The sequence below is a fragment of the Argiope bruennichi genome, chromosome 3, assembly GCF_947563725.1.
Source record: "Argiope bruennichi chromosome 3, qqArgBrue1.1, whole genome shotgun sequence".
NCBI lineage: Eukaryota > Metazoa > Arthropoda > Arachnida > Araneae > Araneidae > Argiope > Argiope bruennichi.
This window is the reverse complement of record NC_079153.1, coordinates 101,278,287-101,306,254: the sequence shown is the minus strand read 5'-3', so window position 1 is coordinate 101,306,254 and position 27,968 is coordinate 101,278,287. Positions and strand designations below refer to the sequence as shown.

At 28.9% G+C, this 27,968-nt stretch overlaps 1 protein-coding gene across 3 annotated transcripts; it reads right to left on the bottom strand.

The window, feature by feature from the left end:
• Positions 1-1,943: 1,943 nt before the first annotated feature.
• Positions 1,944-27,968, bottom strand: LOC129962756 (uncharacterized GMC-type oxidoreductase Mb1310-like). 3 transcript variants are annotated; one of them, XM_056076749.1, is made up of 12 exons: positions 27,817-27,968; positions 22,472-22,622; positions 19,178-19,380; positions 15,561-15,750; positions 13,368-13,499; positions 11,467-11,588; positions 10,871-11,038; positions 8,454-8,604; positions 6,627-6,775; positions 5,155-5,332; positions 3,034-3,256; positions 1,944-2,220 (listed from the first exon to the last, which is right to left on the bottom strand). In XM_056076749.1, the coding sequence occupies exons 2-12, from the start codon at positions 22,614-22,616 to the stop codon at positions 2,049-2,051; spliced, it is 1,833 nt and encodes a 610-aa protein (XP_055932724.1). In that variant the 5' UTR covers positions 22,617-22,622; positions 27,817-27,968; the 3' UTR covers positions 1,944-2,048. The 3 variants fall into 3 exon arrangements, with proteins under 3 accessions (XP_055932724.1, XP_055932722.1, XP_055932723.1); XM_056076747.1 differs by having other exon boundaries at positions 27,804-27,961; XM_056076748.1 differs by lacking the exon at positions 27,817-27,968 and adding an exon at positions 23,305-23,514.

Sequence of the window (27,968 nt, the reverse complement as noted above, 5' to 3'; positions counted from 1 at the left end):
TGATGATGTCAAATCGTACCTGATTCGGTTTTTGCTAATAAAAACCAGAAGTTTTATGAACGTGGGATTATAATGCTGCCTGAAATATGGCAAAAGGTCATTGATCAAAATGGGCAATACATTACAGAATAAAGTTATTTACTTTCATGAAAAAATTGTCTTTGATTTTCTAAAAAAAAATCCGCAATTACTTAGTTGCCAACCCAATATTTGATATATGTAGATATAACGTGCTATAGGACTTTTTTTTATCATGTATGTCGCGATATGTCGATAATATGCCAATGTACGAACATTATTGAATTAACATTTAAAAACAAATATAACGAAATGATTAATTCGGCATCTTTAAATACAGAGACTCAAATAAAGGAGATGAATTACTAATATGATTGATCCAAAAGTAAATAAATCAACAAAGTTGAACGTGCCACTAATATAATAAGAATATTGCAACTTAATATGTCAAAATATTAATAAGCTTATATGAAACAAGATAGCTTTGCTTACCTGAAAAACATATGCTATTCTTGAAATCTAGGCAATTTAATAATGAGGCATTTGTTATTTAATCATGTTATAGTAAGAAAAATGCTTTGCAACTCTTAGGAATCGCAAGATACTGGGAGTAAATTGAAAAAGAAAAAATCTACATTCTATTGGAGAATTTTAATTTTCTAGAGGAATGAGGTTTACATTGAATGAGGGACATTACGTTGACTTACAAATGTATTTCAATATCTTTTCTGACAAAAATTTAATTTCTACAACTAAAAAATAATTTATTAAAAATATTTTTTATTTCAATGTTAATTCTAATATTCAAAAAAAAGAAAAGAAAAGAGCCTTATATTTAGGCAATAGCTAGTTTTGATTGTATAAGCGAAATATATAAGATTTGGTCTTTAGTTTAGATTTAGAAATAACACCAGTGTAAACAGCTATTTTCTGATGTACTGAAGATAGTAATTAAAATAATAGCAATTTGTTTTTCTTCCCATTGTTGAAATCTAAAGAATTGAGATTCTGTTTATTTCCTTCATTTGGTAGTATCGTAATAAAGTTTTACTTTCTTGTTTTCTGTGTGTAATCTATAAACAAAGCAATCTAAGTTATTAAATATTATATCCAATTTGCTAGATAATTATAATTTTACATTTAATACTTTTAAAATTAAACTACAAGCCACTTTGCATACTGTTGGGCATGCTCATATATTACAAATAAGATGCAACAGAACATTTTAATGCTGAAATGTACTGTGCATTTATATGTGGAAAAAGAAAAGACGAGAAAGCGCCGTATAAAACAGTGGTTTAGATGTCAGATGACGCGGACATTTTCTGTGTGATTGTGACATCATATTTGCCCACAATAAACTAAACTTGCAAAGCTACGAAAATAAGACAGCTTTAACCTCCAATTGGAAGTTTAAATCGCTTTGTTAAGGGCCACATGGATATCAAGTTATGCTTCAATTCAAACCATGTAATTATTGCATGTTTTACATTACCATTATTACATATTGAAATATTACCATTTTATATGCTAAAAATATTAGTTGCCAAAGCAGCTAATATGAATTGATAAAGGGAATTTTCATTTCTTGGCTTTTATCTATAGAACAAAAGGACCATAAACACGCAAATAAATATTTAATGCGATTGTAAAAGGGGTTTCAATTTCATTACTACAATGAAAATTATTCTTACAAATTATGTGTAAATATATTTTTAAAAAATCGTCATAAATATTTTTTTAAATTGTATATTTAAATTGGTAAAAAAAATTAATGACATAAAATCTTTTTTGTGCCACTTTCAAAAGTTATTGTGACATAATTGGTTAAAATATTAAAAAATCTCTCTGAGGTACTCTTTGCTATCTTTCAACATTATTTGTGTTAAGTTTGGTATCTTTAGATCAAAGAATCAGCCTTAGAGTATACCAGCAAATAGACACATAGTCTTTTATTATTAATAGAAATAAGGATTGTTCATATAGATTACAATTATGTTTTAAAGGAAACAAGATATTCCGCTGAGCAATTATTCAGTAAAAAAGGAGTGCAGGTCGTTATCACCTTCGCAACGAATGTCTTCCTTGATGATATCAGAACCCTTTTCAGCCACCATCATAGTTGGTATATTGGTATTGCCACCTGGAATATGCGGCATGACTGATGCATCAACCACTCTTAAATGACGGATCGTCTTCACGCTGGAAAGATTAATGAATATGATAATGAGTAATAATGTAAGTAAATAAAAATAAAGCAGCACTACATGGACGACACATTTTAATTTGAAACAGAAAATCGATACAATGTACAAGATTGAAAAATATTCATTCATCTTTAATTTGTTATACTTTCTTAAAAATTTATTGAAATTATTGAGCTATGAAGCATTTGATAGTTAAACCTTGCATACGAATCATGCTCAGCAAAAGATTCAGTAAATTATCAAACTGATCTGCTTAAGGACAGATGGATTTACAGTGTTTCGCAAGCTGAGTATGATTTCTTTTTTGGCACCTCTTCATCGCCATTGTTCTCATATTATATGCCGCCATCTCCTACATTCGTCTGTGCATGGCAAATTGTTCCTCTGTAATTTTTGTCGTTGTTGTTTCCCAATTTATGTCAACACTGAAAAAGATTTATAATCTTCGGAAAGATAATCCTTTTGATTGGTCCTAATAAAATCTCCATTCCGAATCACCCATCTTTTCAAGGAATAAAAGTAATCCTTTTGATTGCTCCTAATAAAAATCTCCATGCTGAATGGCATGAATGAATTTCAATAAATAAAATTAATTCTCTAGATTAATCCTAATAAAATCTATATGCGAATCACTTGGATATCTTTTCAATGAATAAAAATAATCCTCTTCATTGATCTTAATAAAACCTACATGCCAAACTGCCTGGATATCGAAATTGATCACTAAAAGCGATGACTACTATAATAAATTCACAAACTTCCGGAAATCATTTTATTTCAAAAGAATTAAAATAAATGGATAACTCACCGTAGCTTTGGATCCACGACAGTAGCAGGATCTCTTGGATTTCCCATTTTAGCTGTTCCAACTTGATGATTTAGAGTAATCACAATAGAGCGCGCTATGCAACGGAAGTAGCTGTCGTCGTCGTTCACGGAATCTTCACAACCAGGATACACGGTAGTGAATATCTTGGAACCGATCTTTTTTAATTCTTCACTTTCGCCAATTTCTTTGCACTTCTTCATTCCTATGATATAATAATATAAGGAAGGAAAGTCAAGGGAAAAGGTATATTTGTTTGATTACATATAATTGATCAAAGAAATAAAAAGATTAACCGAAGATATCACTATCGTACATTTGATTTTATAGGGATGTAGTATATTTTAATTTAGGACTTCTTAAGCCATGAGAAACGATTTGAAATGGGTAGCAAAAAATTCTTGCAGGTCATTTTTTTAGATTCTCAATTAACTAATTGAGTTAAGCAATTACGGAAAAGTAATAAAAATAATAAACAAATAAGCAATATTATAATAATAATAAGCAAGTATAAACGGAATATAAATAATAAGCAAATACGGACAATGGAAATAATTAGTAATAAGAAAAAACGGAAAAAAATAAGTTAAGATTAGTTAAAGATTAGTCTTTCTTTAACAAAGCCAAGTTAGTTCTCAATCCACCTATAGTTCGAAACGTCATCGTGATAAAGTTTTAGGCTTTATTCTTTGGTCTTTACATTGTTTTAAAAATTTACACTCATTTATAGCAAAGATAAAACTTATTTAAAAGATATATTTGATATCTTTGAAACGCCCATATGTATAAATACAGAGTTAATCTATGAAGAGAACTGTTGTAAAATATATATTTAAAACATTTATAAAAAACTTTTTAAGATTCGACAAAATATTTCTGAGAACAAATAAGAATGGTATTGCTGAAAAGCTAATATTTTGAAATTTAAGTATGTGTTAAAATGATTTTTGAAAATATATACCACGAAGCTATTGTGGGAAAATGTTAATACTTCGATTAACTATTAATCATAAATTTAATCAAAATTCTGAATTTTAATTTTTTTTTTTTTTCATTTTACTGAAAACACCTCCACACATACTGCTAAGTTATAAATTTTGACACTTATCTTTATTGATATTTCTTATACGCTTTCTAAATTTATTTTGGTTTTTATTAAGAGAAAAAAAAGATGTAAAAAGAGATTTTCATTCTTAGACTATCACATACACACAAACAAAACTGGTTCAAAAAATTTCGTTAACGTTCAGTTTTTTATACCAAAACAGGTTAATACTGATACTTGATTGTACCTGATACAACTGGTAATCTATTCTTTTCCCATCGTAACAAATCCGGATACTCACTGGATATGTCTTCTCGTTGTTGTACCGAGACAAGTAACTGACATTGATAAGAAAGTGGTTCCAAATTGGGATTTCGCTTTTTCAAAAAAGATATTGATTGATTGATGTGGGGATGAGAAGAGGAAATGAAAAGCTTTGTGGGTGCAGTTAATCATATATTTTAAGAAACATGCATGCTTATAGCATCACCGAGGCAGGATGGAGATTTAGGCTATATCGACAATATATCGAGTAATACTTTGTAGTAGATTAATATTGCATGACTGATTGAAAATGAATGAGGCCGAGAAGATTACCAATTTAATCCAAAATCTGATACTGGTACCTCTAATACTTATGAGTATCTGATACAAAATACCAGGTTGATATAGTTTCACATAACCCTAAAATCTCCTCACTGTTCCAGTGACGTAGCGATATCGAAGAAAACAGTATAATTGTCATAAGTCCAGGTATTGGTGTTCCTATTTCATTTTAAAACCCAAATATAAAGAAAGTTGCAGTCATAAAAACACTACCAGAGAGTCGCCTATCCGTAACATCAGTTTTAAATTCAAACAAATCAGTTTCTGGTGAAAGCATATAAGCCAGTTAACATCTACGCTACTCGAGCAATTGCTTTTGTATCATGTTCATGTTACTGGACTGCGAACCACAAGGTCCCAGGTTCTATCCTCACTCATACCCATTCACCACAAGTTATCTGTACACTTAAAATCAAATGCCACCAAAAAAAGCAGTTTAAGCTATATTTTACCTTCTACAACAACATCTAAGTCATCAGGATCAGAGAAATACTTAGGATCGATGACAGGAGGATCATAAGCGTCTGCAGAACGCAAGGTAACTTCTCCTCGACCTTTTGGATGCAAGATTTGAGACAGGCAGAAGTAGAAGGGTTTCTCTTTATATGGTCCGAAAATTGCCTCGAAATACTGAAAAAAAAATCAATTGATTATTAAACTATCTGCAGCTTACCTTGGCGAGTCAATATATTAAATAATAGAAAGTAAAGATTGTAATTTATCTGTATATATAGCATATAAAAAAACTTTAAAAAAGGGCTGAGTAATTAAGATATATCAAAAAGATAACTTTTTCAATTGGGACTAGATATTTTATAAGAATTTTTTACAATTTGATAAAGATATAACTGGCTAGATACGAGTTTCCCCATAAAAAATCCTTTTGATATATTTTCAAACTAATATTCCAATTCACATAATTCATTCTTTAAACTTGTGCGAGGCTTTCTAGATCTAAACTAATTATGCATTTCAGTTTATCAAAGTCGTCATATAAAAATGGAGCAAGCAACTTTTTTTTTTAGATACATAACAGTAGAAAAATTATTGCATCGAATTAATTCAGCCTTATACACGAGAATGAAAAGAATAAAAATAATCCTTACGGTTCAAGATAGTTTTTAAATATTCATATATGTTAAATTTTATATACTTGCGAGATAAATAGTGTTATATACAATTAATCCGTCAAACTATACTTTGCTATATAGGTGAAATACTGAAATACGTAATCCTTTACGATGTTAAATTAATTGTAAACGAAAATTTCTTAATGGTGATAAATAATTTTAGTATATTAGTAACTATAAGTTGTTTAAAGTTTAAATAATTGTTTCGCATAGTTTTATTCTTCATCTGTTTATATATTAATTCATTAGTTAATTGAGTAAATACAAAGTACCTATTTCATATGTTTATTGAATAATCATTGAATATTTTAGGAACGAAAATTGCGAAATCTATGAAATTTGGCACAAATTAAAAGCCCAATTTGCTAAAAACATATTAGTGAAGTTTCAAATAAGCAAATAGCACAAACACTGATAACACGCATTGAACTGCAACTAAATTAATTTGCCTTTGTAATATATATTCAAAAATAAATATTATTCAATAAATACAAGAAGTTGTATTCGATAAATACAACTAAAAGATACATGTCAAAGTATTATTTGATGCAAAGTTCAAAAGAATGTATTATCTTATATATAGAAAAAATAATTAATCACTTCTATTACAAAAGAATATTTTGATGCTACTCGTTTTTCATCTACTTAAGCATATTTCTGTTGTTACAGGCTTATAGAAATTCGAGTATTATATATAATACCATATCTGGAACGTTATATGGAGCATTTGAAAGATTACAGAGTTTAAATTCTAATCATTGTCCACGTTTATAAAACACTAATACTGCATATACCTCAGGTTTTATTCTAAGCTGGTGTTCAGGTGGATCTGTGGCTCCTTCCCAAAAATAGAGCTGGTGGTCAGGATAATTTCCAGTCGCTATTGGCTCGTTTCGATTGAGGAAAGCTAAAAGATTCACTCCTTGAGGAGATGTTAAAACACCTAAAGAAAGCAAGAATAATAAATGCCAGAATCATTCTTCTATTTAAAAAATTCTTTTATATTTTCAGGCAAACAATTATCCTTATTTTTAATAATTGCTGACATCTGAAATTTCTTAAAAATTTATTTAAATCTAAATTGATAAGAGACACGTGGATGTTTTCTAAAGGATTTGACAACAAATATTGACGAAGTATATTAATAAAAAATACTATAACATTAAATTTGAATATCTTTAAAGAAATATCTTTGGTTATTAAATTAAACATCAGTCATTGTATAGAGATATCAAGATGTTTTATCTGTTATTAAAATTCATTTTCTTCTTAATGTTTTATGGAAACACAATACATCGATCGGGTTATATTTTACTTTCAGAGAATACTATCCAGCTTGGTAAAATTTGCACTTCGGTATAGCTTGCTTTGATATTTATTTTACTTTTAACAGTTTATCAAATGCGTTATTTCCTCTGGAGTTCAGATAGTTCTCAGGAGTTCTCTCCCTTTTTCTTTGAAAACAGATTTAAGTGTGACCTGAGCCTCCAAGTAACAAATGATATTCAACCTGTTTATCATAGGTTTTCCAAGATTAAGAGGCACTATAGTGCTGCCATTAAGTTATTGAGGTATATTATTTTATTGAGGTGGATCTCCTATTCTTTAACCTAAGGTCGATGATGAGAACAACATATTCAATTATATGGCGATTTCTTAGGAGAATCGGGTGTTGAACCCGAAATTCTTTGTCCCCAAAGCCCCCTTTGTCCCTTATCACCAAGCCACCCCACCTCGGTTGTGCCAGCGAATGTGTGGGTGTCATCTTCAGAAGTCAGACTTCTGCCCTCGGGTGCTCAGAGGTCTTTACCCTCAGAAGCTACTGCACCCCCTTTCCGTGGTAACGCGGACACGACATCATCATCACCCCACCCCGGTGGGTTGTTAGAAAAAACTTTATGGAAGGTAATGCATTTAATGAATGAAGTGCAATTCGATAAGTACCCCGGCTCTATTTCCATTATGATAGATGTTTGAGGAACCGGGGGGGGGGGGCAAAAAATACCTAGATCTCAGGAGTGGGTCATTAATCCGGAATAAAAAATTTTTTTCCTTTTTTTAAAGAATATTTTTTCGACCATAATAAACAGGACCAGCATGGACTGAATTACATTTTTACATTTATCTTCTATTAATACAAGACATACATATAATAAATTACAGAAAGTAGCTTTAAATTCAACAATATTGCATATCTCTTAATCCAGATTTGTGAAAATTCTTATATAAGAAATAATACATGATAGAAATCTATTTTTCTCAATAGTACATAATATGAAAGGGAAATCGGAAGATATACGTCCACCATTTGAGAGGGGGCATTCCAATTGTTTACCCTGTAGCCCGACAGTCCTCTGTGGATGTTCTTTCGAAAAGAGGCTGTTATGACGTAAACAGAGATTAGCTGGCACAAAAATTACCTTTAGTATATTAATATTTATTGGTTGTCATCTTGAATCCATATAATGTGAATAGCATTACTGGTTCAGCTAAATCTCCGCTTTAACAAACTTATTAAAGATCTAACATCTGATTTTATTTTTCATAAATCCTTTTCTTGATAGTTAAATAGTTATGAAAAATTATCAGGATATTATAAAATCATCAATTTGGTCTATTACCTTTCTTATTATCAATATAATTTTTTATCTGTGATTCATCAACTTGCTTTTCAGCGAAAGGCTTAATATTCCCAGCTAGTTCAAAAGAAAGAATAGTTGCCCAGTGATCTTGCAGATTCTTACCAACTGGTAAGTCAGCTATAACTGGTATCTGAAATGAACAATTTTAAGCAATACAATTTTTGAAGTTCTAAAAAATTAGAAATAAACTATCGAAAATGTCAAGAATAAAATATGTATTATTTATAAGTTTTAATATTCGAAAGATTTACATTGTAACTTTAAACTTCAAAACTGTTACTATGATATCTTATAATTTGAATTATATCCCGTTATGACAGATTAATGGTTCCTGTTGACACAACTTTCCGTTTTCAAAGCAAACTAGAATTCTTTGAGATTTCAAAAAAGGTTATTGAATTTGTGCCACAAAATTTTTTTTTAATATTTTCCCATTTAACTTTTATTACAAGGAAAGATATCAGTAAGTAATGTGCATAATGTTAAATACAATAATAAAAAATTCTATGAATAATGATATAAAATGGAAATGAAAGTTATTAATATTATTATTACATTTTTTTACTTTTACTTGGTTATTAATTTTCGACGTAACAGCTATTCATGTAGGACTGGGTGGGACAAAATGCCCATTCAATCCCATTTGGATCAGTGTCTAGGGTACTGATTAAGAAACTTTTAAATAAAACAAATAATTTATTTACAGTAAACACGATTAAAAGGACATTAACAATTAGGACGGGAAAGATTATTTACATTAAAGTTAGAAGTAAAATATTTAGATGGCACAAAGGGCGAAGCCTAACAAGATGTCTGCTCATAGCTAAACTGTGCAACGCCTCTCTGCTCTCGAGCCAATGCCAACAGCTCGTTTTATATAAAATTTATGGTCACGTGACTTAGCACTTTCGATTAGTAGAACCCATGGTGCCATCTATTACAATATAATAAAACTAAATTGAATTGGATGCATTCAGTATAACAGTGGAATGGTAATGGCCACTAATTAAAACTCTACATTCATGTTGAGACATTTGTCCCAGAACTGAATCCATTTCAATACCTTAATCTCATGGAACGTTTCAGGCCGTATGATGTCGTCGTTATAATCAAACTTCTTCTCCAAAAAAACCTTTTTATGGATTCAAACAGATAAAAATTTTAGGGTGCCAAATCTGGACTGTATGGTAGTTAATCTAAAACTGCATGAACAGAAAGGAGAGTTATAAAGACTCTTTTTGGGAAGTTTTGGAGCACTCATCATACCGCCCTGACTTGGCATCTTTATATTTTCATCTGTTTTGACCCATGCAGAAATCCCTCGGCTCATAGATTTGACTTTGAAGACGACTTCAAAGTTTCGGAGTTTCTTAAGCTGCTCCAGTGTTGAGACAAATGCCTCAACATGAGTGGAAGTTATATCTAAAGGTAGAAAAGGTAATATTTCCATTTCAGTTTCATATTGTCATTCATTCCATTTTTTATTAATGTATTCCAAATTATAAGTTTTGCTTATTGATACCGAATTATAAAAATATTAAAATTAAATTGTATTATTTGCTTATTCTTTGAATCCTTATTGGAGAAAGCCAAAAGTATTTCGAAGAAAACGTAAAACGCTTTAAAATAGCTTCAGTTAAATTAATATTATATTATATATATATATATATATATATATATTCTTGAATTATATGAGAATGGAAAGAAGAAAATATGATAATGCAATTGTTTTAATTTAAAATTTATTCTAAATTTAAAAAAAAAACATTCAAAAATTAAATAAAACGTTGACCTTAATATAATTAAATATGCAGTTGCCTTTAGTCCCAGGATATATTTAAAGTCTTGATGTGGCCATGCTTTTGTTTACGGCCTTCCATTCTTTCAACATTTCATTCATTCCTTACAAGAAACCTCACGGGAAGTTGGGGGGCACGGGAAATTTCCAGTATGGTGGTTAGTCGCAGCCTCGGGTAAGTAAATTAATTGTATATGATTGGTTGCCTCCATACTGATGATGGAACTTACTTCCTACGGGAGGGATTGTACCTTTGCTGGTCAATTTAGGTCTTAAAAAATAGTGCTAGCGTGACGATACGAATCCATTAGTTTACCCCGAATACTTAATTAATTTAATTCTTTTGAATTTACCTAATAAGGAATCTTCATGATTCTAGCAGTGTTAAATTTAAAATATGTTCCATTTATCAATATAGAGTAAAATTTTGATGACGGTGAAGTAATTGAATTGGTTAAGTAAAATTTTATTATGATTTTTATTTTAGTTTTATCCAAAATAACGATTTGGATGGAAACATCACACCTCTTTTAAAGATGGAACATTTGATAGCCTTTAAGCATTTAGTAATAAAAATAAAAGTAAATGAAAAATATACCTTGTGTTTTTCCAGTTCAGCTCGAGGTCCAATACCGGACAACATCAGGAGTTGAGCAGTGTTGGTGGTTCCTGCTGACAAGATGATTTCTTTATAAGCTCTCACTTCACGAGTCTCCCCTTCAAAATCAAAAACCACACCCTTGGCCATGCGATTTTCAATGATGATCTAAAAAATAAAATAAAATTTTCAGTGATTCATTATACCATTTCATAAAAGTTTTTTTTTTTTTTCCACTTTGCTCAGACATCGTAAAATATTTACTTATTTTAGTAACAGTGCAAATCAAATACGAATGACAAGATCATTTAAATTGAAATGTCTCATTTCATAAAGTTTATTAGAGATAATAGAGGCAATAAACATCTTCTATCAACAGCAAGGTATTTTTTTGTTTATTCATGAATTTGTCTGTTTTTCATGAAAGTATAAGTCCATCTGTTAACGAAAAACAAAATTTATTTATGAATTTATAACATACTATACCAAAATTTTAAAGTACATGCATTCACAAAAATCGATACAAATACGCAGGTAGTAACGTGATTTTCAATTCGAAAAATCTTTACACTGCTTTTAGTAAGATAAACACTTGCCTTTTTAACAAATGCTCCTGCAACAATATCTAAGTTCGTTTTGTTCTCGCTGGGTACTAGATAAGCTTTCGCAGCACTGCACCGCTGTCCATTTCGTGTGGAAGCTTGCATATCATATAAACCTACATATGAAAAAGGAATAGGAATATATATTTATCTAAAAATATAGCTGTTTTCTGAACATAACAGTTTTAACAATTTAAACAGTTTTTACTTTTGCAGGTTTCAGTAAGGTTTCTTCAATAAGCGCTTTTACAATATGCTATTTCCACGAGTAGTAAATTCATTAGTAAGCTAATCATTAGGAAACTGTAATTCGTTTATTTAAAAAGCAATTAATATAATTATAGAAAGCCAGAAATGTTTCCACGTGTCTTCAAAGATTTTCCACAAATATAATAATTGAAGTATTCATTATATATTTACCTCTAAAATGAAAATAAAATACATTTTAGGCATCATTGAAAACATTTTAATGCAAGATACACTCTTTTTTTGCATTAATGGATATTTGGATGAAATCTCATAGACCATGAATGCTTAAGCAAATAATTTTGTAGGAGTTTCTGATAAGTTTTGTGGGATCTGCATCAATTTTCATAATATTACATATTAGAAAAATTGTTTGTCAATTGTTGCATCTGTCAAAATTTATATTTAAATTATAGTTAAATGATTACATCTAATTATCACTCTATCTATGCCAACTCTAACAATGGAGAGATAAAAAGAATCCATTATATATTATAATTATCATTTAATTCTTCAATGCGGTAGAAAGAACAAAACTATACCGCTATTTGGTTAACTATTTCTTAAAATTTCAATTACTAGGCAATTTGTTTAAGAATTCAAATTTTAATGAAGTTTATTTTTTATTTTTTTTTAATCATTAACTTCATTTTTCATCGATTTTTAAGGAGTAAAAAATTGTTCCGAGAAAAAAAAATTATTATTATTATTATATAAACATAATTGGGCAAAGACATGGTTGAAAAGAAAAGAACTTTTGAAATTTTAATTAATTTATTGAATCATGGGTGTCATAATTTGTACAAGAGAGAAAAAATGATTAAGTGACGTCTGCTTACATCGCGATGCAAGAGGAAAATGCCCGAAATTTTTCTCTGCAGTGATTTTGCAATGCGATTCTGATAGGGATTTCTTTGCCACATGTTTATTTAGGCAAGGGTATCTTAGGTATCTTTTTAAAAAGATATTTAGGTGTGAAGAATTTTTTGCCGCTTCGTTCTTCGGAACTACAGAGTCTGCAATTTTGTTAAGAGCGTATTAAAAATAATTGAATAAAAAAAAGTGAGAATTGAATCAGGAACAATATATATATATATATAGTTACAAAAATTCAATATTCATAATCAGAAAATCAAGGAATCAATGCATCTCCGGCGAAACGGTCTAACAATGACAAAAAATGGCGCTTTATTCTACACAGACAACAAAACGTAGTTAAAGCGTATACAAGAGCAATAAACAGCAACACGCAGGCAACAAATAGATTCGTAAATAATTTTAACATCACAAAACGTTTCGATTACTCCTGACTATATAATTCGTCAGCTGATTCAATACACACTGGCTGCTCAGAACAAGACTCAATACTGCCTCAAGACTTAAATGATTCTAGCTCTGTCTCCCGGCTTTTTACGGTTTTCGTGACAAGACAACAGGTCTTATTAAATTCTTGTATAGACATTTTTTTTTTTATGCTGAGTAATTTTGATTTAAATCTGTGTCTAAGACTAAAAAAATGTCTATTAACCATGGATAGCCTATTATTTTTTTTATTTCTGTTTAAAACTTAGCAAATAAAAAATTATAGTTTAAGAAAACCAAACACAATAAAAGAAAAGAACAAGTTATAATTTAAACACACAGGATACCTGTTGCTTGTGGGCCGTTTATATCACCAATACGAATTCCTTTGTTTCTAGCATAATCAAATACTGCAGCTTTCAGTTCGGAATCGTACTCTGGGTTAGACGCTGTAATCGGCCCATTAACACCGTGATAGCCTGAAAATATATATTAAAAAAATTTCATATATCAAAGGAAATATGTTTTTTTTTCTTTGTTATTTTAATAACAATACTTTAAATGTAATATTGTGAAACATTTCTATCTGAAAGAAAATTATGTTTGACTGAATTCTTATAACCATTAGATAACTTCTCATTATGATAATGGAAAATAAACAGAATTCATGATGTATTTTCATGAGCAATATAAATTTTTACATCACAGTTATTTCAACAAAATGAAATTTTTCTCCCCAAAAGCTTAATTTAGATTCGTAAGTGCTATAAGTAAATGTCAATTTTGAATTTGAAAGAATTCCATTTTTAAGAAAGAACTTATTGCATTAAGTTATAATTTTTGAAACAAAATAAAAAAAAAACGAGGAAAAAAAAAGAAAGAAAGAAAAGAATCAATTCCCGCTTTAATAAGTAAAATTTAGCAGAAAAAAATTTCATTCTAATATTTTATATTTTGTTCTAGAAAGAAGTATAGAATGAAAACTGGCACTTTCTTAGGAAATTGACATTTTCTTTTTTGCTGGCTTAAAATAATTTGTCTTCATCTTTAAACTCCTTAAACGTAACTGATATCTAAATTTTAATGCCTCTCATAATTCAGAGATTTGATTACATTCGAAAACTGATAAGCAATTTTTTTTTAAAAAATGCAATTTCAGAATGAGTTTTTCGTAGTTTTGTTAAAATGATTATTAAAGAATATCGAAGAATTTTAAAAATTAAACAAGAAAATTTGAGGTAGTATAATAATAATATATTTCATACTAAGTCGAGTTTTTTCATAGTTGGTACTTAATGTAACTTTTTTGAATTTGCTTAGTTAGAAAATAAAAAAGAAAGAATAAAAGAATGTTGATTTTTTTAGGAATTCGCATGTTTTTTAGAAACAGCATTAATGAAATAAAATTCGAATTGTTTGTAATAATACTGCTATAATAACAAGATACACCGTATTTGATACTGTTCGTCATAACAGGACGGAAAAATTGTTATTATAAACAGTATGTTAAAACTGAATTTATAAACTGAACTCAAGTTTTACTAATAAGTTTAAATTGATTTTATTTATTTATTTTTATTATTATTACTTTTATTTTTTTTACATTTTTCATGTGAAATTTCCGAATCATCTAATATTTTCGAAATACGTTCACTCCTAAGATGTATGAAAAAAGTTTTTTTTGAAAATCATATTCCGTGGCGTAGCGACAAAGTGAAAAAGAGTATAGACTAAGGGCCAAATTTCGGCTAAAGAAGACGAGGTCAACTATTGCGGCGAAATTGAAGACCACGCCTACTTCACGCAGCTCACGCGATCCAGGAGGGCCAATAAAAAATAGTTGTCCCATCGGGACAACTGTTTACAATAGGACAATAGTTGGACAACAGTAGAAAGATAATTATTATGCTCAATAATTGGCCTTCTGTAAACATTGCAACAACAAAACAATAGTGTATTTATTTCATTTTTTAACACCAAATAGGAAAAGAGGCAGAAAAAAGTTTCGACCCACAAGTCATTTATCCTTTTTACGTCACTGATATTAGTTATTAATGCTAAACATTTTAATATAGTACTTTCTTTTATGTTCTTTCACTGATAGGATTAAATATTAAAAGAAAGTAATCAGATCTGATGTGATGCTTGAAGTTTTTTATGATGTGATAATTAAAATATAAGCTTCTAATCAAAATTTAACATTTTAACTTTGAGTTATCAAAATTTTGAATTAACCTGGATCGTATTATGGTATTTATATACACTAAATTTTTAGTGCATTAGTATTTTTATGCACTAATTTTTTTTAAATGTCACAACCTTGATAAATTGAATATTTCACAATTTTAATAATTTTTATTGAGAAAAATTAAAGAAGCAATTATATGCAGCACTAGCTAATTTTTTTCAAATATTCATCTACAAGAAGTTGAATAGTAAATTGGCTTTCTTGTTAAGACTGAAAACCGCATATAGTTTTTGCTCTTCAAAGAAAACTAAATGTAAAATTTCTGATTAAAATAAAATAGACATTTTCGCACCATTATTTACAAAATCTTGATTAGTATTGGTTTCCAACTTCTTGAAGTAGCGCAGCACTTCTGCATAACTCCACCCAGACGCTCCTTGGCGAGCCCATTCGTCGTAATTCTTTTTATTTCCTCTGAGATACAACATGGCATTAATGACACCTGAGCCACCAATAGCTTTTCCACTGGGCCATGCTACAGACTAAAATATAAGAATTTCAATAATTGAAATTACAAGAAACATCTCTAATGTTTCATGGTACATTGGCTTTCTGTCAATAAAAACAAGTATTTTTACTTTCTAGTCTGTCTAGTATTTTTACTTTTGCATTTAGTTTTGGTATTATATATATTTAGTATTAAACGTCTTTATCACTCAAATAAACTTCTCCTAATGTTCTCTTCTTCTCATGCTTTTACGATTATTATCTTAACGTCATGATTTTTTATTTAAAAAATCACACACACACACACACACACATATATATATATATATATATATATATATATATATATATATATATATAATGCTATTTTGAATCATGTCGACTAAATAATATGTAACATTATTTTGGTTTGAAGCAGAATGCAGGTTCGAAACAGTGAAGAGAATTGGTAGTTTTAATTTCGTTTTATTCTCTCTCTTCTCCCCCCGGAGACAAACATGATTATTTTACAAGACGGAACAAAAACAGAAGTATTAATAAGAAAGAAGCAAAAAGGGCCGAAAAACGATTACTAGCCTTCACATAGGATTTCCGGCCACGTGCGGTTGGAATACATATGATGACCTCTAACAAGGGCGAAAGTGTCAAATGAACTATCAATTTCATTTAATACGTAGTACTGATGGCGCATTATTTTTACCAAGGGATTAATTAAACCGAAAGTGGAATTGGATCACGAAATAAGAGAATATTTTAGAATGAAGTTACGATGGGCTAAATTAAGATAAAATCTTGGACATTAATTTGGATTAAATTAAGAGTTTAAAATATCATTATATTATATATGTAATGATATTTTAAACTTTTAATTTCAATTTAATTAATTTCCAAGATTTTATCTTAATTTAGCCCATAGTAACTTCATTCTAAAATATTCTCTTATTTCGTGATCCAATTCCACTTTCTCTACTTAATTAATTCAAGAGAAGCTTTATAAAATTACTTAGTCAGCTAAAAGCCGATACTTTCACGCGCTCGGCATGAAGGGGTAAAAATGTCCAGTAAGCACATTCTTTCTTAAAAGATCCCTGTGTTTCCCTTACATGTGATTGACATACGTCAGAAATCCCTATCAGAATCTTATTAATATATTGGCACTGTGAAGAAATATTTTCCCTGTCAAAATCTATAAGGCGAGGGATAATTTATTTCGGCCTTCTTCCCCACTTCTGCTTTCGTACTGCGCTGCGCCGGACGTCTTGTCCGCGTCTCTGCTTGTAAATAATTATGCTTTCCCGATGGATATTAAAAAGAATTTAAAAAGATAAAAGGAATCTCTTCACTGCCTTCAGACTGCATTCTGCTTCACATAAAATAATATTACATATTAAAAAGCCGACAGGATTCGAATTTGTTACATATATATATATATATGTATATATATATATATATATTTCATATTAAATACATCGGACAAGTATTTTTTTAAAGATTTTTTATATTATTTTCTAATTTTTCCTCATTATTTGTTATCATTTTTACTGTGATTATAAAAAAAGGGATGTAAAAAACCTAAAACTTATCCTACAAATGAATGCAATCACACAAGATAATATAGCAAGTCATCAGATTTTTATTTAAGTTTGATCCATTTGCTAAACTGTCATATAAAATTTCATTTTGAAGAGAATTACTTATTGATGTTTTAGATTTCTAAAAATAAATATGCTTATTTATACATAGTCTATAAAGTTTAATACTATGCTGTACTAGAATAACAAATATTCTTGTTTCCATTTGTAATATTCCTATTCCAAGAATAAACTTTTTAAGTTCTTATTTTAATTAATATATTTCATCAAAAATATGGAAGTTGAAACAAAACTTTAAAAGTGTAAGATTCTGATAAAAATATTCTCAACATATTGGAATATTTATCAGAATTCTATGAATATCCAGGAATTATATCTTTCAAATGGGTGTTTATATTGTGTTTTACTTTCCTCATAACAATCCTTAGTTTTCAATTTTAAAAAAATCATTGTTTGGCATAAAAATCCTTAAAATGACATTAAAATTTCTTTGTTCTACTTTCGGTATTTGAAGTCTTTTATAATTCATAGTTATCTATGAAGTAAGGAATCTAAAAATTAATAATTCTCAAATTAATTTTAAGAAGACACTCCTTTTGTGAAATCAATTTTTAGCTAAATTAATATATTAACTAAGGGTTCTAAAATTATTAAAATATTTCATTTGTATCTGGAAAAAGCAACTGCACGAAATTTTAGACCTCTATTACATGCAGAAATTTGCAAAAAAAAAAAAAAAAAAAAAAATCGATTACAAAATTTTATCTTTATAAACAAGGAACATGCAAAGTTTACTAAAAACATTTTTAAAAAATCCTCTTGATTAACTCTAATACATGAGAAAATTAGCAAAAAAAATCGATTACAAAACTCCATCCTTAAAAAAAAATGAAATCTATGATCGCAAATTTCACGTTATCATATGAGAACCTTATTATTTTTAAGTCATTATTTATCTTAATTAATTTAAGTCATTAGCCAGTTTAAACCGGTTTCAATCAATCACGTAACTCCTCCATCGGTCTCTCTCTTTCTCTCTCTATAATGATAATTTTTTTAAACTTTCATTTTCAATTTTTCTAGCTGGCAAACAAAATTTTGGAGCTCGACTAGTTTTGAGATGAAAAAAAAACTCATCGTTTTTCTAAATATCGACGCATGCGTAATCTGACAGTTTGGTGATTGTTTCAAACCAGTTTAAATTGATTAATGACTTAAATTAATTAAGACAATTCGTAAGAATTCGGAGAATGAATAATTTGGAAATCAAGTTGTAACTTTAGTTGGCGATAAATTGCCAAATGTGACAACTTTCTGCATTATTTTTAATAACCCCAAAAGCGAAAAATTGATGTCTCAAAAGCGATAAATAGCCAATTTGTTGCCTACGCATTATGAGGCTTCAAAAACCTCAAATCAAAACAACATCATATTCTCACATGATAAGAAAAAGGAACATGCGAAGTTAACTAAAATTAAAAACCTCCTTCTTTCATTACTATTTAAAATTAGTTCAATAAGACGAAAAGTATTGTAGTCCTCAATTAAAAAATATAACAGAAATATTTAATATTAAATTGAATTTCTAAAACAAAGCAAATAAGTCATAATGTTTTGGTGAGTTTTGTTATGTAATTTTTTCATCAATTTATTTTATAATACTTTTCATTGGCAACATTTTATTTTACTTAATAATACCTCCCTGCCTGTGAACCAATACTGCGTATAGCTATCAAAATCTTTTTTGATCTTACACAATCCCTCCCCCTTTTTGTTTTGCTTATCATTTGATGATTCATTGCTTTTTTCTGCGATCAAGTCACTACAAAAATAGTTAATGTTTTTTAATATACTCTACAGGGAATCTTACTCTGTTAATAAGTCCAGCCCCAGTATGTTCTTGAGGAGCAGTGCTATAATTCCAATCAATATCAGATTGAATGAAACTTCTTGCAGCTGTGGGAATATCCGTTACTTTCGGTGGGGGTTTACCAGCTTCTAACAGCAGGACAGTGACGCAGTGCTTTTCTGCCAATCGACTGGCCACAACTGATCCCGCCGAGCCACCTCCAACTAAAAGAAACAAAATTGTATCTTTAAAACTGTACTTAAAGATATAGTTAAAAAAATTCTCTTTTTATATGCAAAACTTTTTAAAATCATATATCGAAATAAGTACCATTTTATTAAAAGGAAATTTAAATCTGCAAACAAAATTTTTGATTAGGAATAAGTATGTTTCGTATTGTCACTGCGAATAATTATCTTAGAAGCCCAGGGTTTCTCCACGAGATATATGAAATTTATATATCATTTCACAGTTTAAAAAAGAAAAGTAGAATTTCTGCAAAATAGTTTGAGAGAGCAGTAGACTTTGAATTCAAGTATTAATTCCTAGACATTTTTTACATGAACTGATAATACTCCTAATCAGATGTAGATTGATATAATAACTGGAATAGCATCAAACTTTGTAAAGGAACAAATGATCAGATGCCAAAAAAAAAACTCATAGGAAAACATTTGTTGTACTAAACATTGATGAAGAGAGATAATGAAGCTTAACCGAAATTTTGGCATCCAAAAATTCACATAAAGTGCAGGTAAAAATTCAAAATGGAAATACACAATTTTATAGGTTACAACAGCGCAAAAAATCCAAGTTATGAAACAGGGGAAAGGACGAGGAAGATATTCTCAGAACAGCTCAATTCCACAAATGTTTTTTTTTTTTTTATTACAATGTTTTATCTTAAAATGGCTTGGCTAAATGATTAAAATGGCTTATTCCATCTTAATTATTGCGAAGCTTTCAGAACACCCAAAATTAAATGGCTTATCCAATGGGAACATTAAATATTAGCGTATGTCAGGCAGTCTTCTTTTGGAAAAAGAACTTACCTTTTTACATCGAACAACCTTTTAGGGGGAGAAAAAAACATGGATGTATTATCACCAACTAACTTTTCAAAAAATATATTTCACGGAATAACAGCGCCGTCTATCTAGACATTGCACTTGATAATTACTTTATTTTCAAAAAGTAAATTCTAAAAAATTAAAAACAATTATAAAGAGAGAAAAAGCGAAATTTTATTCAATCCTGAACTGCAAATCCAAAAAAAAAAAAAAAAAAAAAATGTGAAGTTTTCTATTGGCAGCATTAACACTAGAAATTGAACAACACAATTCGACTTTACCAACTTTTCAGAAAGTATATTTCATGGAATAACAGCGCCATCTATCTAGGCATTGTAATGATAATTACTTTATTTTCAAAACGCAAATCCAAAAGAAAATTAAAAACAATCACAAGTGAACAAAAGAGAAATTTTATTCAAACCTGAAATCCAAAATATTTTTTGAAATGTCCTATTGGCAAGCATTAATACTAGAACTTGAACAATGCAATTCGGCTTTTACCAACGTTTCAAAAGATATATTTCGTGGAATAACAACGGTATCTATCTAGACATTGCACTTGATAATTACTTAGTTTTCAAAAAGTAAATCCAAAAAAATTAAAAATAATCACAAAAGAGCAAAAGCAAAATTTCATTCTATTCTAACTACAAATCCAAAAATTTTTTTGAAGATTCCTAGGGACAAACATTACACTAGAATTTGAATAACACAATTCGATGGAAGCTCTATACACAGAACATAGAACTTTTCCCGAAAACTTTATCTAGGTGGAATAAATGAACTTTTTCGGATGCACAAGATAAAAAAAGTAAACAAAACAGTAAAGCAGGTTGGTTCAGAGACTGTATGGAATGGCGATCACATTCATATTATTAGAATGACTTTGCTTGATCTGAAGTAAATATGCTCAACTCTTTGCACTCGAATGTCTTCTCTCAGTCACCATTCAAGAAGATGCATCATTTTGACATTTTATTTATTTAATTAATTTTAATTGTTAAAAATACCTACAGAATGTTAAAAAGATGTCGATTCATTTTTCCGGACAACGTAACTTAAAACAGTTGCATGTATTTATTTTTTGTCGCAATAAACAGGTCTAGGTATTAAGTGAATAACTATGCATCGAATTATCTTTCCGAGTGCAAAGTATTAATAAAACATGATGTTTCATTACATTTTCATTCATTTGTTCATTCTTTTTAATCTTCTTTTGGAATTTTTTTTAAGTACTTTAAATTCATAAATGTCAACATGCTCCTAGTTAATTTTTTTACCATTCTGATTATTAATTCGAATTTCAGACGACTTTCGAGTAATCAGAATTCAAATTCGCAATTAATCAGAATCATAATTCGAGTTTCAGACGAATTGGTTAAATTGCAAAAATTGAGGGAAAATATTAATTTTCGAAAACAACTACAAAGAAAAACTTAACATAAAGTGTCTTTTATTTAATTGCCACTTTCAAAAGAACTCTTATCTAACCATATTTTCTTGTCATTCTGAACTTTTTTCTGGTTGCATCGACGTAAGGATTATAAAATTTAGAATAATATTTAATGACTGACATCCAAATTTGTTTGATATTGATTTTATTATTTAAAATAATTTCAGAAAGGGAAAAACATTTCAAATAATTCATTCTTTCTGAAAGAAACGTTTTACATTCTTTCTGAGAATGTTACTTAGAACGAGGATCAATGAGTATAATATTTAGTTATATCGGTACGTAATGTCTTAAAACGGAAAAAGTTCTAATCAATATAAAATTATTTGTATAATGAGATGTAATTTAGATATAATAAAAGAATAATGTATATTTTACTTCAAAGAAGATAGAGGTAAGTACCAAACCATGGAACTTTATTGCTAAATTCCGCCGATGTTTTTATCATAAATTAAAATTCGAATTTCTATATGCAATAGAAACTAAATTTTTCCTTCGAAAGTTTAAGCATCATCGTTTCAATATTTTCACCAATATTTTAGAGCTATGAATAAAAGATGGTATTTATAATAATCATTTTATTTGATGCTCTCTGAAAACCGCATTTTTAAAGGAAGAAAATACAGTTTTAATAGAATTTAAACTTTACTGTCAAAATAATCAATCCAAATATGAAATCCATCTCACAATTGAAAATAAAGAAATCTGAACATAATAAACATTTTAATGTTTTTAGCATTATTATATTTATATAATACAGGAATATAATTGAGGTTTTTCAATACTCACCGATGACGTAATCATAGACATCTTTAATTTCAGTCGTCGTATCAGGTGTATGCTTTTGTCCTATCATCGACAGCAAAATAAGCGGTAGAAAGGACGACGACGCATAAGGCGTTGGATATGACGCTTCCACCGTTAGATTATACATGCTTCACTGTCAAGAGATTTTTAATTAAAATAAGCTTTATTTCCAATATTGTTTTGCATTTTTTATTAATCAATAGGAAAAGAAATAGAGACTGAATTATTTTATATGTTAATCAAAGTTATTCAAGTTTATTCTTTTAAAGAGTATATATTTGTATGCGTGCGTTAATTCAATGCTTCATTTATTAGTATAAAATAAACATATTCATGTACTTAAATTTTTTTTATATAAATAATTCACAATAATTCACTTTAACGTTGGAAAGAAAATGATAAAAAATCATATTAGAAATTTAATTAATTTCCATGTACCCAGGTTTTATACTTCCATCAGTTCAATGCAATTTATATATATACAGTCGGATATCGATTTAGCGAAGTCATCGGGACCAAAAATTTTATTCGTTAAATAGGGGTTGGGGGTTGTTCGTAATATCGGGGTCCAAAAAAATGATACTTTTGTGCATTTACCTTATAGAATATCCCAAATAAGTAACTACGCAAAAATATGCATTGTTAGAAATTATAAACTTTTTATTCAGCAGCTAGATTACAGTGAATAATTAAGCATTTTTTAATTTGAAATTTTAAAGTATGTACAGAATAATGTTTGACAATTTTCTTGATTCCTGACACGAAAAAAAAAAAAAATCGCTTTTATAGAGAGAAGAAAATATTGCTTCACTTACGTCTTACAGCTTTAGGTATGTTTTCCAGTTTCTAAATCATGTTTAATAAATGTTACTAATGTCGTCGTGGAGATTTCAAGACGTTTTTAAAGTGTTCTGTAGTCCAACGATTTTGTCAAATTCGCATAAAATGTTAAAGTCTTCTCTCAACGAAAAACACTTTCGTTTCCGGCAATCTGCGATGTTCTACAATGTTCCACAAATCAAATGTTCTGCTAAATCGGCGTCCTTGCGTTGTGAAATAAAGAGTGATTAGAAGGGAAATTCATATCCTACTCACGTGGCATACTCACCTTCAAGAACTTACTCAATACTCATCCATTATGGATAAGATGAATAATATAGTAATTTGAAAAGCAATCCAATATTTTTCGAACCCAAACTAATGCAGAAATTTTCTTTCAGCTATCGAAATAATTCGTTAATTTCGGGTTTATTATTTGTTAAATAAGGGGGGGGAGGGTTTGCCTTCATTTTAATCAGAAAAAAAAGATTCGCTGCATTAAAAAATTCGATAGACAGGGATTTGTTAAATCAAGGTCCGACAGTATTTGAGAAATCGAAATAATTTCTCAGTAGCCAGGTACGTATATCGGGAAATTCAAAAATATTCTTTCTGAAAGAGAAATTAAAATACATGCAATTTTTTTGATCAAAGGTTAGTATTTCGGATTTTTATTTTGACAGAATTATGTCTAATAAATTGAGGCATGTAAAAAGAAAATTTCTATTCGATTGAGCAATCAGGTTATTTATTTAATACATAAAACATGCTCTAAACATATTTTATTAAACAAATCTGACCCATATTATGTTTTTGATGGGGTTTTTTTTTGCACGTGATTGATTTTATTAATCGCGCCAACGTTACAACTGAATCTTGGGCATCCGCTATTAAATCAATTCTCTGAAAATAGTTGAGCCAAAACGGTCATCCACAAAAGTATGTAGTGAAAATGGAAATGAACAAAACCAATATGAATAGCAGCAAAGCGTTCCTAAAATTAGGGCAGAATAACATACAAAAGTACAATGGGTGGTAAAATTTCTGAAAACAAAGTAATTTTCCATAGGCACTTTAAAAAAATAACTAAAAGGAAATAGAAAATCGGATCATTAATCAATATTGTTAAAATATGGCAAATAAAATCTTTTTTTTTTTTTTTTTTTTTTTTTTAATATATTCACGCTTGTTGTAAAGAAAGTAGAAAGGGTTTCGAATTTGAGAAATCGCCCAAAATGACAAGAATGAATTTTGATTGACAGCGTTAACCATGATATTTATTCTTTGCAATTTTTATTTGCAAAATTTTGTTCATTTTTTTTCTATGGGCATATTTCTTCTTTCAAATACTTTGGCAATAATTTATTTCGCTATTGAGGAGAAAGATAAATATATAATAATTCGAATTGTAGCGTTACAATAATTATATTTCTTTTCTGTCATCAGTACCATTCAAGAACTTCTTTACTCATTTTAGAACACTGTAGCTTTACAGTTACTTATATTAATTACGACCGAATCCGTTCGGATAATCAAACATCAGGGAAACTAGATGATAGAATATCGTTTATATTCCGTACTCTTTCATAAAACACCTATGTTTGAACATAGTAGACAAATTATTTTGCAAGTTTACTATCTTTTGTCAAAAAAAAAAAAAAGAAAGAAAATGTTATTTTTTCCCTTCCTGCAAAACGATCGGATCGTTGGAGTTCGGATAATTGGAATTTCATTATGTATTATCGGTATATCCTTTTTTAGTAAGCAAGTGAAATTTCTATTTACTCAGGGGATTTTTAAAAAATACTATTTTTTTATAAATTAGAACCTTAATTAGGTGTTATTTAGTGAGTAAAAAGTTAAATTTATAACGTCGCTGATTTTTAAAAAGTTATTACTTTTTACAAATTTACACATTTAGATCAACATGTTTGCTCGATACTAACTAAAATGCACTATTTCGTTAATACTGTTCTTTTCATATTCCTGTAATTCCACTAATTCGTTTCCCTTCTATTAATTTTGTATTCTACTAATTAGTTTCCCTTCCATTAATTTTGTATTGCACTAATTCGTTTCCCTTCCATTAATTTTGTATTCCACTAATTCGTTTGCTGCAATTCAAAATTCAATAAACTTTTTTATTAACATTTTAAAATCTAAAATAAATAAACACCTAAAAAATAGAAGTAATTTTTTGCAATTAGAAAATTAAGAACAATTCCTAAGTATAATTCAGTACAATTATTTCGTTGAAAACGGAATTTTTATCTAGGAAAAGTAATTCTTTTTTCCATGCTATCATTGACAGTGGTAAAAGTTTAACATTATTGTTCATTAATTTCCTGTTTAAAAATATATTCATATTACGTTGAGAAATTTTCTCATTAACGTTCCTATTAATTTGTTTCCCCCTTTAAATAAATGCTTCCAATGGATAACAAAGTGGAATTTTAAAATTTAAAAAGTTAATTTATAATCTTCTGCCTCTGCTTTTACCATATTCATTTATATTCTTATGTTTAAATCATCCTGATATATATCCAGAAATAGAGCGTTCAATAATTGTGATAATTCACTAATGCGATTTTTTTTTTTTAATAAAAAGATTATATGCGTGCGCACGCGTGTGTGCGTGTGTGCACATTCTCTCTAATATCTGACTCCTACACTCATAATTCCTTACAGCGCAAACCCACAAAATAATATTTTTTGTTGAAAATGGATGTTATTGCAAAAGTAAAATGTTCTCTTTCGATAATTTAAAGATAGATATCTAAAAAGAGAATGCCGATGTGGCGTCGGCTGTAATTTCGCTGATTTTGGCGATAAATTTTCTTCCAGTTAGTTACTTAGATATGGTGATCTAAAAATAGAAAAAATTGCTGAAGGAAGTATCTTTTAACATAGAAATATGGAAGGAATTTAATTGCATTTCATATGCTACTTACTTATATTACTGCTATATATTATTTTTGTTGTCAAAATCGTTTTTCTCAACTAATACAACCCCTGCGGTGATGAATAAAGCACCGATGGATAGGATTTTTTACAACCTTTTGACAAAGCATATTCAGTTTATGATAAAGTACATTTTTTTCAAAAAAAAAATTTAAACACTCAACGAATTTACACTTCGCTCAGTCATTCGAGGAATTCACATTCGCACAGTCATTCAACGAATCCATTAAAAAATCAGTACTGCATGTCAAATTTAACGTGCTCATGACTCGGAGTACGTTAAATGCTGATGCCTACAGACAGACGTCTTTCCGCTAGTCTAATATAGCAGTTCGCAGAAGAGGAAGCAGCGTATAGTCCTTTGAATTATCGATTAACGTTCAAAATCACGAAGTTTACACCATAAGAGTTCTTGTGATTTTCAAAACAGGATTTTAATATAACTAAACTAATTCCACTTCTCAAAGAGTTTAGAGTTATTTAAAGGAAATTGTTTGTTCAGAATGTAAATTAAAACAACACTGACATTATGTGAAATAGGCAGCTTAGGAACACTCGAACCTAAAGATAACATTGCCACAGCTTGCTTTCTCAATGATTAAAGTTGCATTTTTTCAAATCAATGAGAACTTACATCTGCACGAATAAAACGTGATATTAAAAAAATCTGTACTATCTTCTTATAATATTTTATAAAGGTTTATTAATAATCGAATCCACTGTTTTCTATGAGAACGTTTCTTATTGCATTTTGCTAAGATGGGTAGGAAGCATCTTCATACTTTTGTTTCTTTCTATTTTACAAAAATTATCTAACAAAAATGCCAAAATTTATGTAACCTTTTGAACAGTCCTTAAATCTAATGATATTTTTGTATCGATTACCCAAATGATAAATTCAAGATGATAGCATACCGACATCAAATATTGTAAAGTAAAAAATACTATAAAACAGTTCAATTCAATAAACCGTTTTCGTTATTCTATGTATTATGATTAGCTGGATGTTAAATTTCATCTGCCCAATAAAAGATTAAATCATGGGGGGGGGGGTAATTATGCTAAAGTTTTGAAAAGATATATTGGTTTATTTAAATATTCGATAATTATTTTATTGTAAATGTAACCTTTTTCTGAAAATATAATTCCAATCGATAATTTCTTTTTAAATTAGATTAGATGCTTATTCTTTTTGTTAGGTTAGATTCGATGTTTATTTTTTCTGTTATGTTAGCTTAAATGTTTTTAAGATGAATTTGATGATTTATTTAAATTAGATGAATAAAAAGAAGTTTTTCATTCAGCATTTAGTCTTCTATTGTCTTGAAATCTCTCAAAAGTTTTAATTTATTGTCATCATAAACTTGAATCTTATTTTGCAGCTCTAACTTCTCAATAACTTTTTTTAGTTTAATTAAAAACACTCGCTTCCATTTTTTTCTTAATTAATTTACTGAAATACATAAAAAGTAAGAAATTTGAACATACCATGACAGTTTGTCTTTTGAAATATTTAAAATGAAAATTAACTTACGCAGAAGACTAACCTCCTTCTTTTCCAACTTCCGTAGGTCTCTAATCACAGACTTTCTTTTGAAACCCAAGGTTTAAAATTAAAAGTTCAGCTTTTATCGAATGTGTTGTTTATCTTAGTTATCGCTGAATAAAGTTTTAAGTAATCTTTTACGAATCTTTTGCG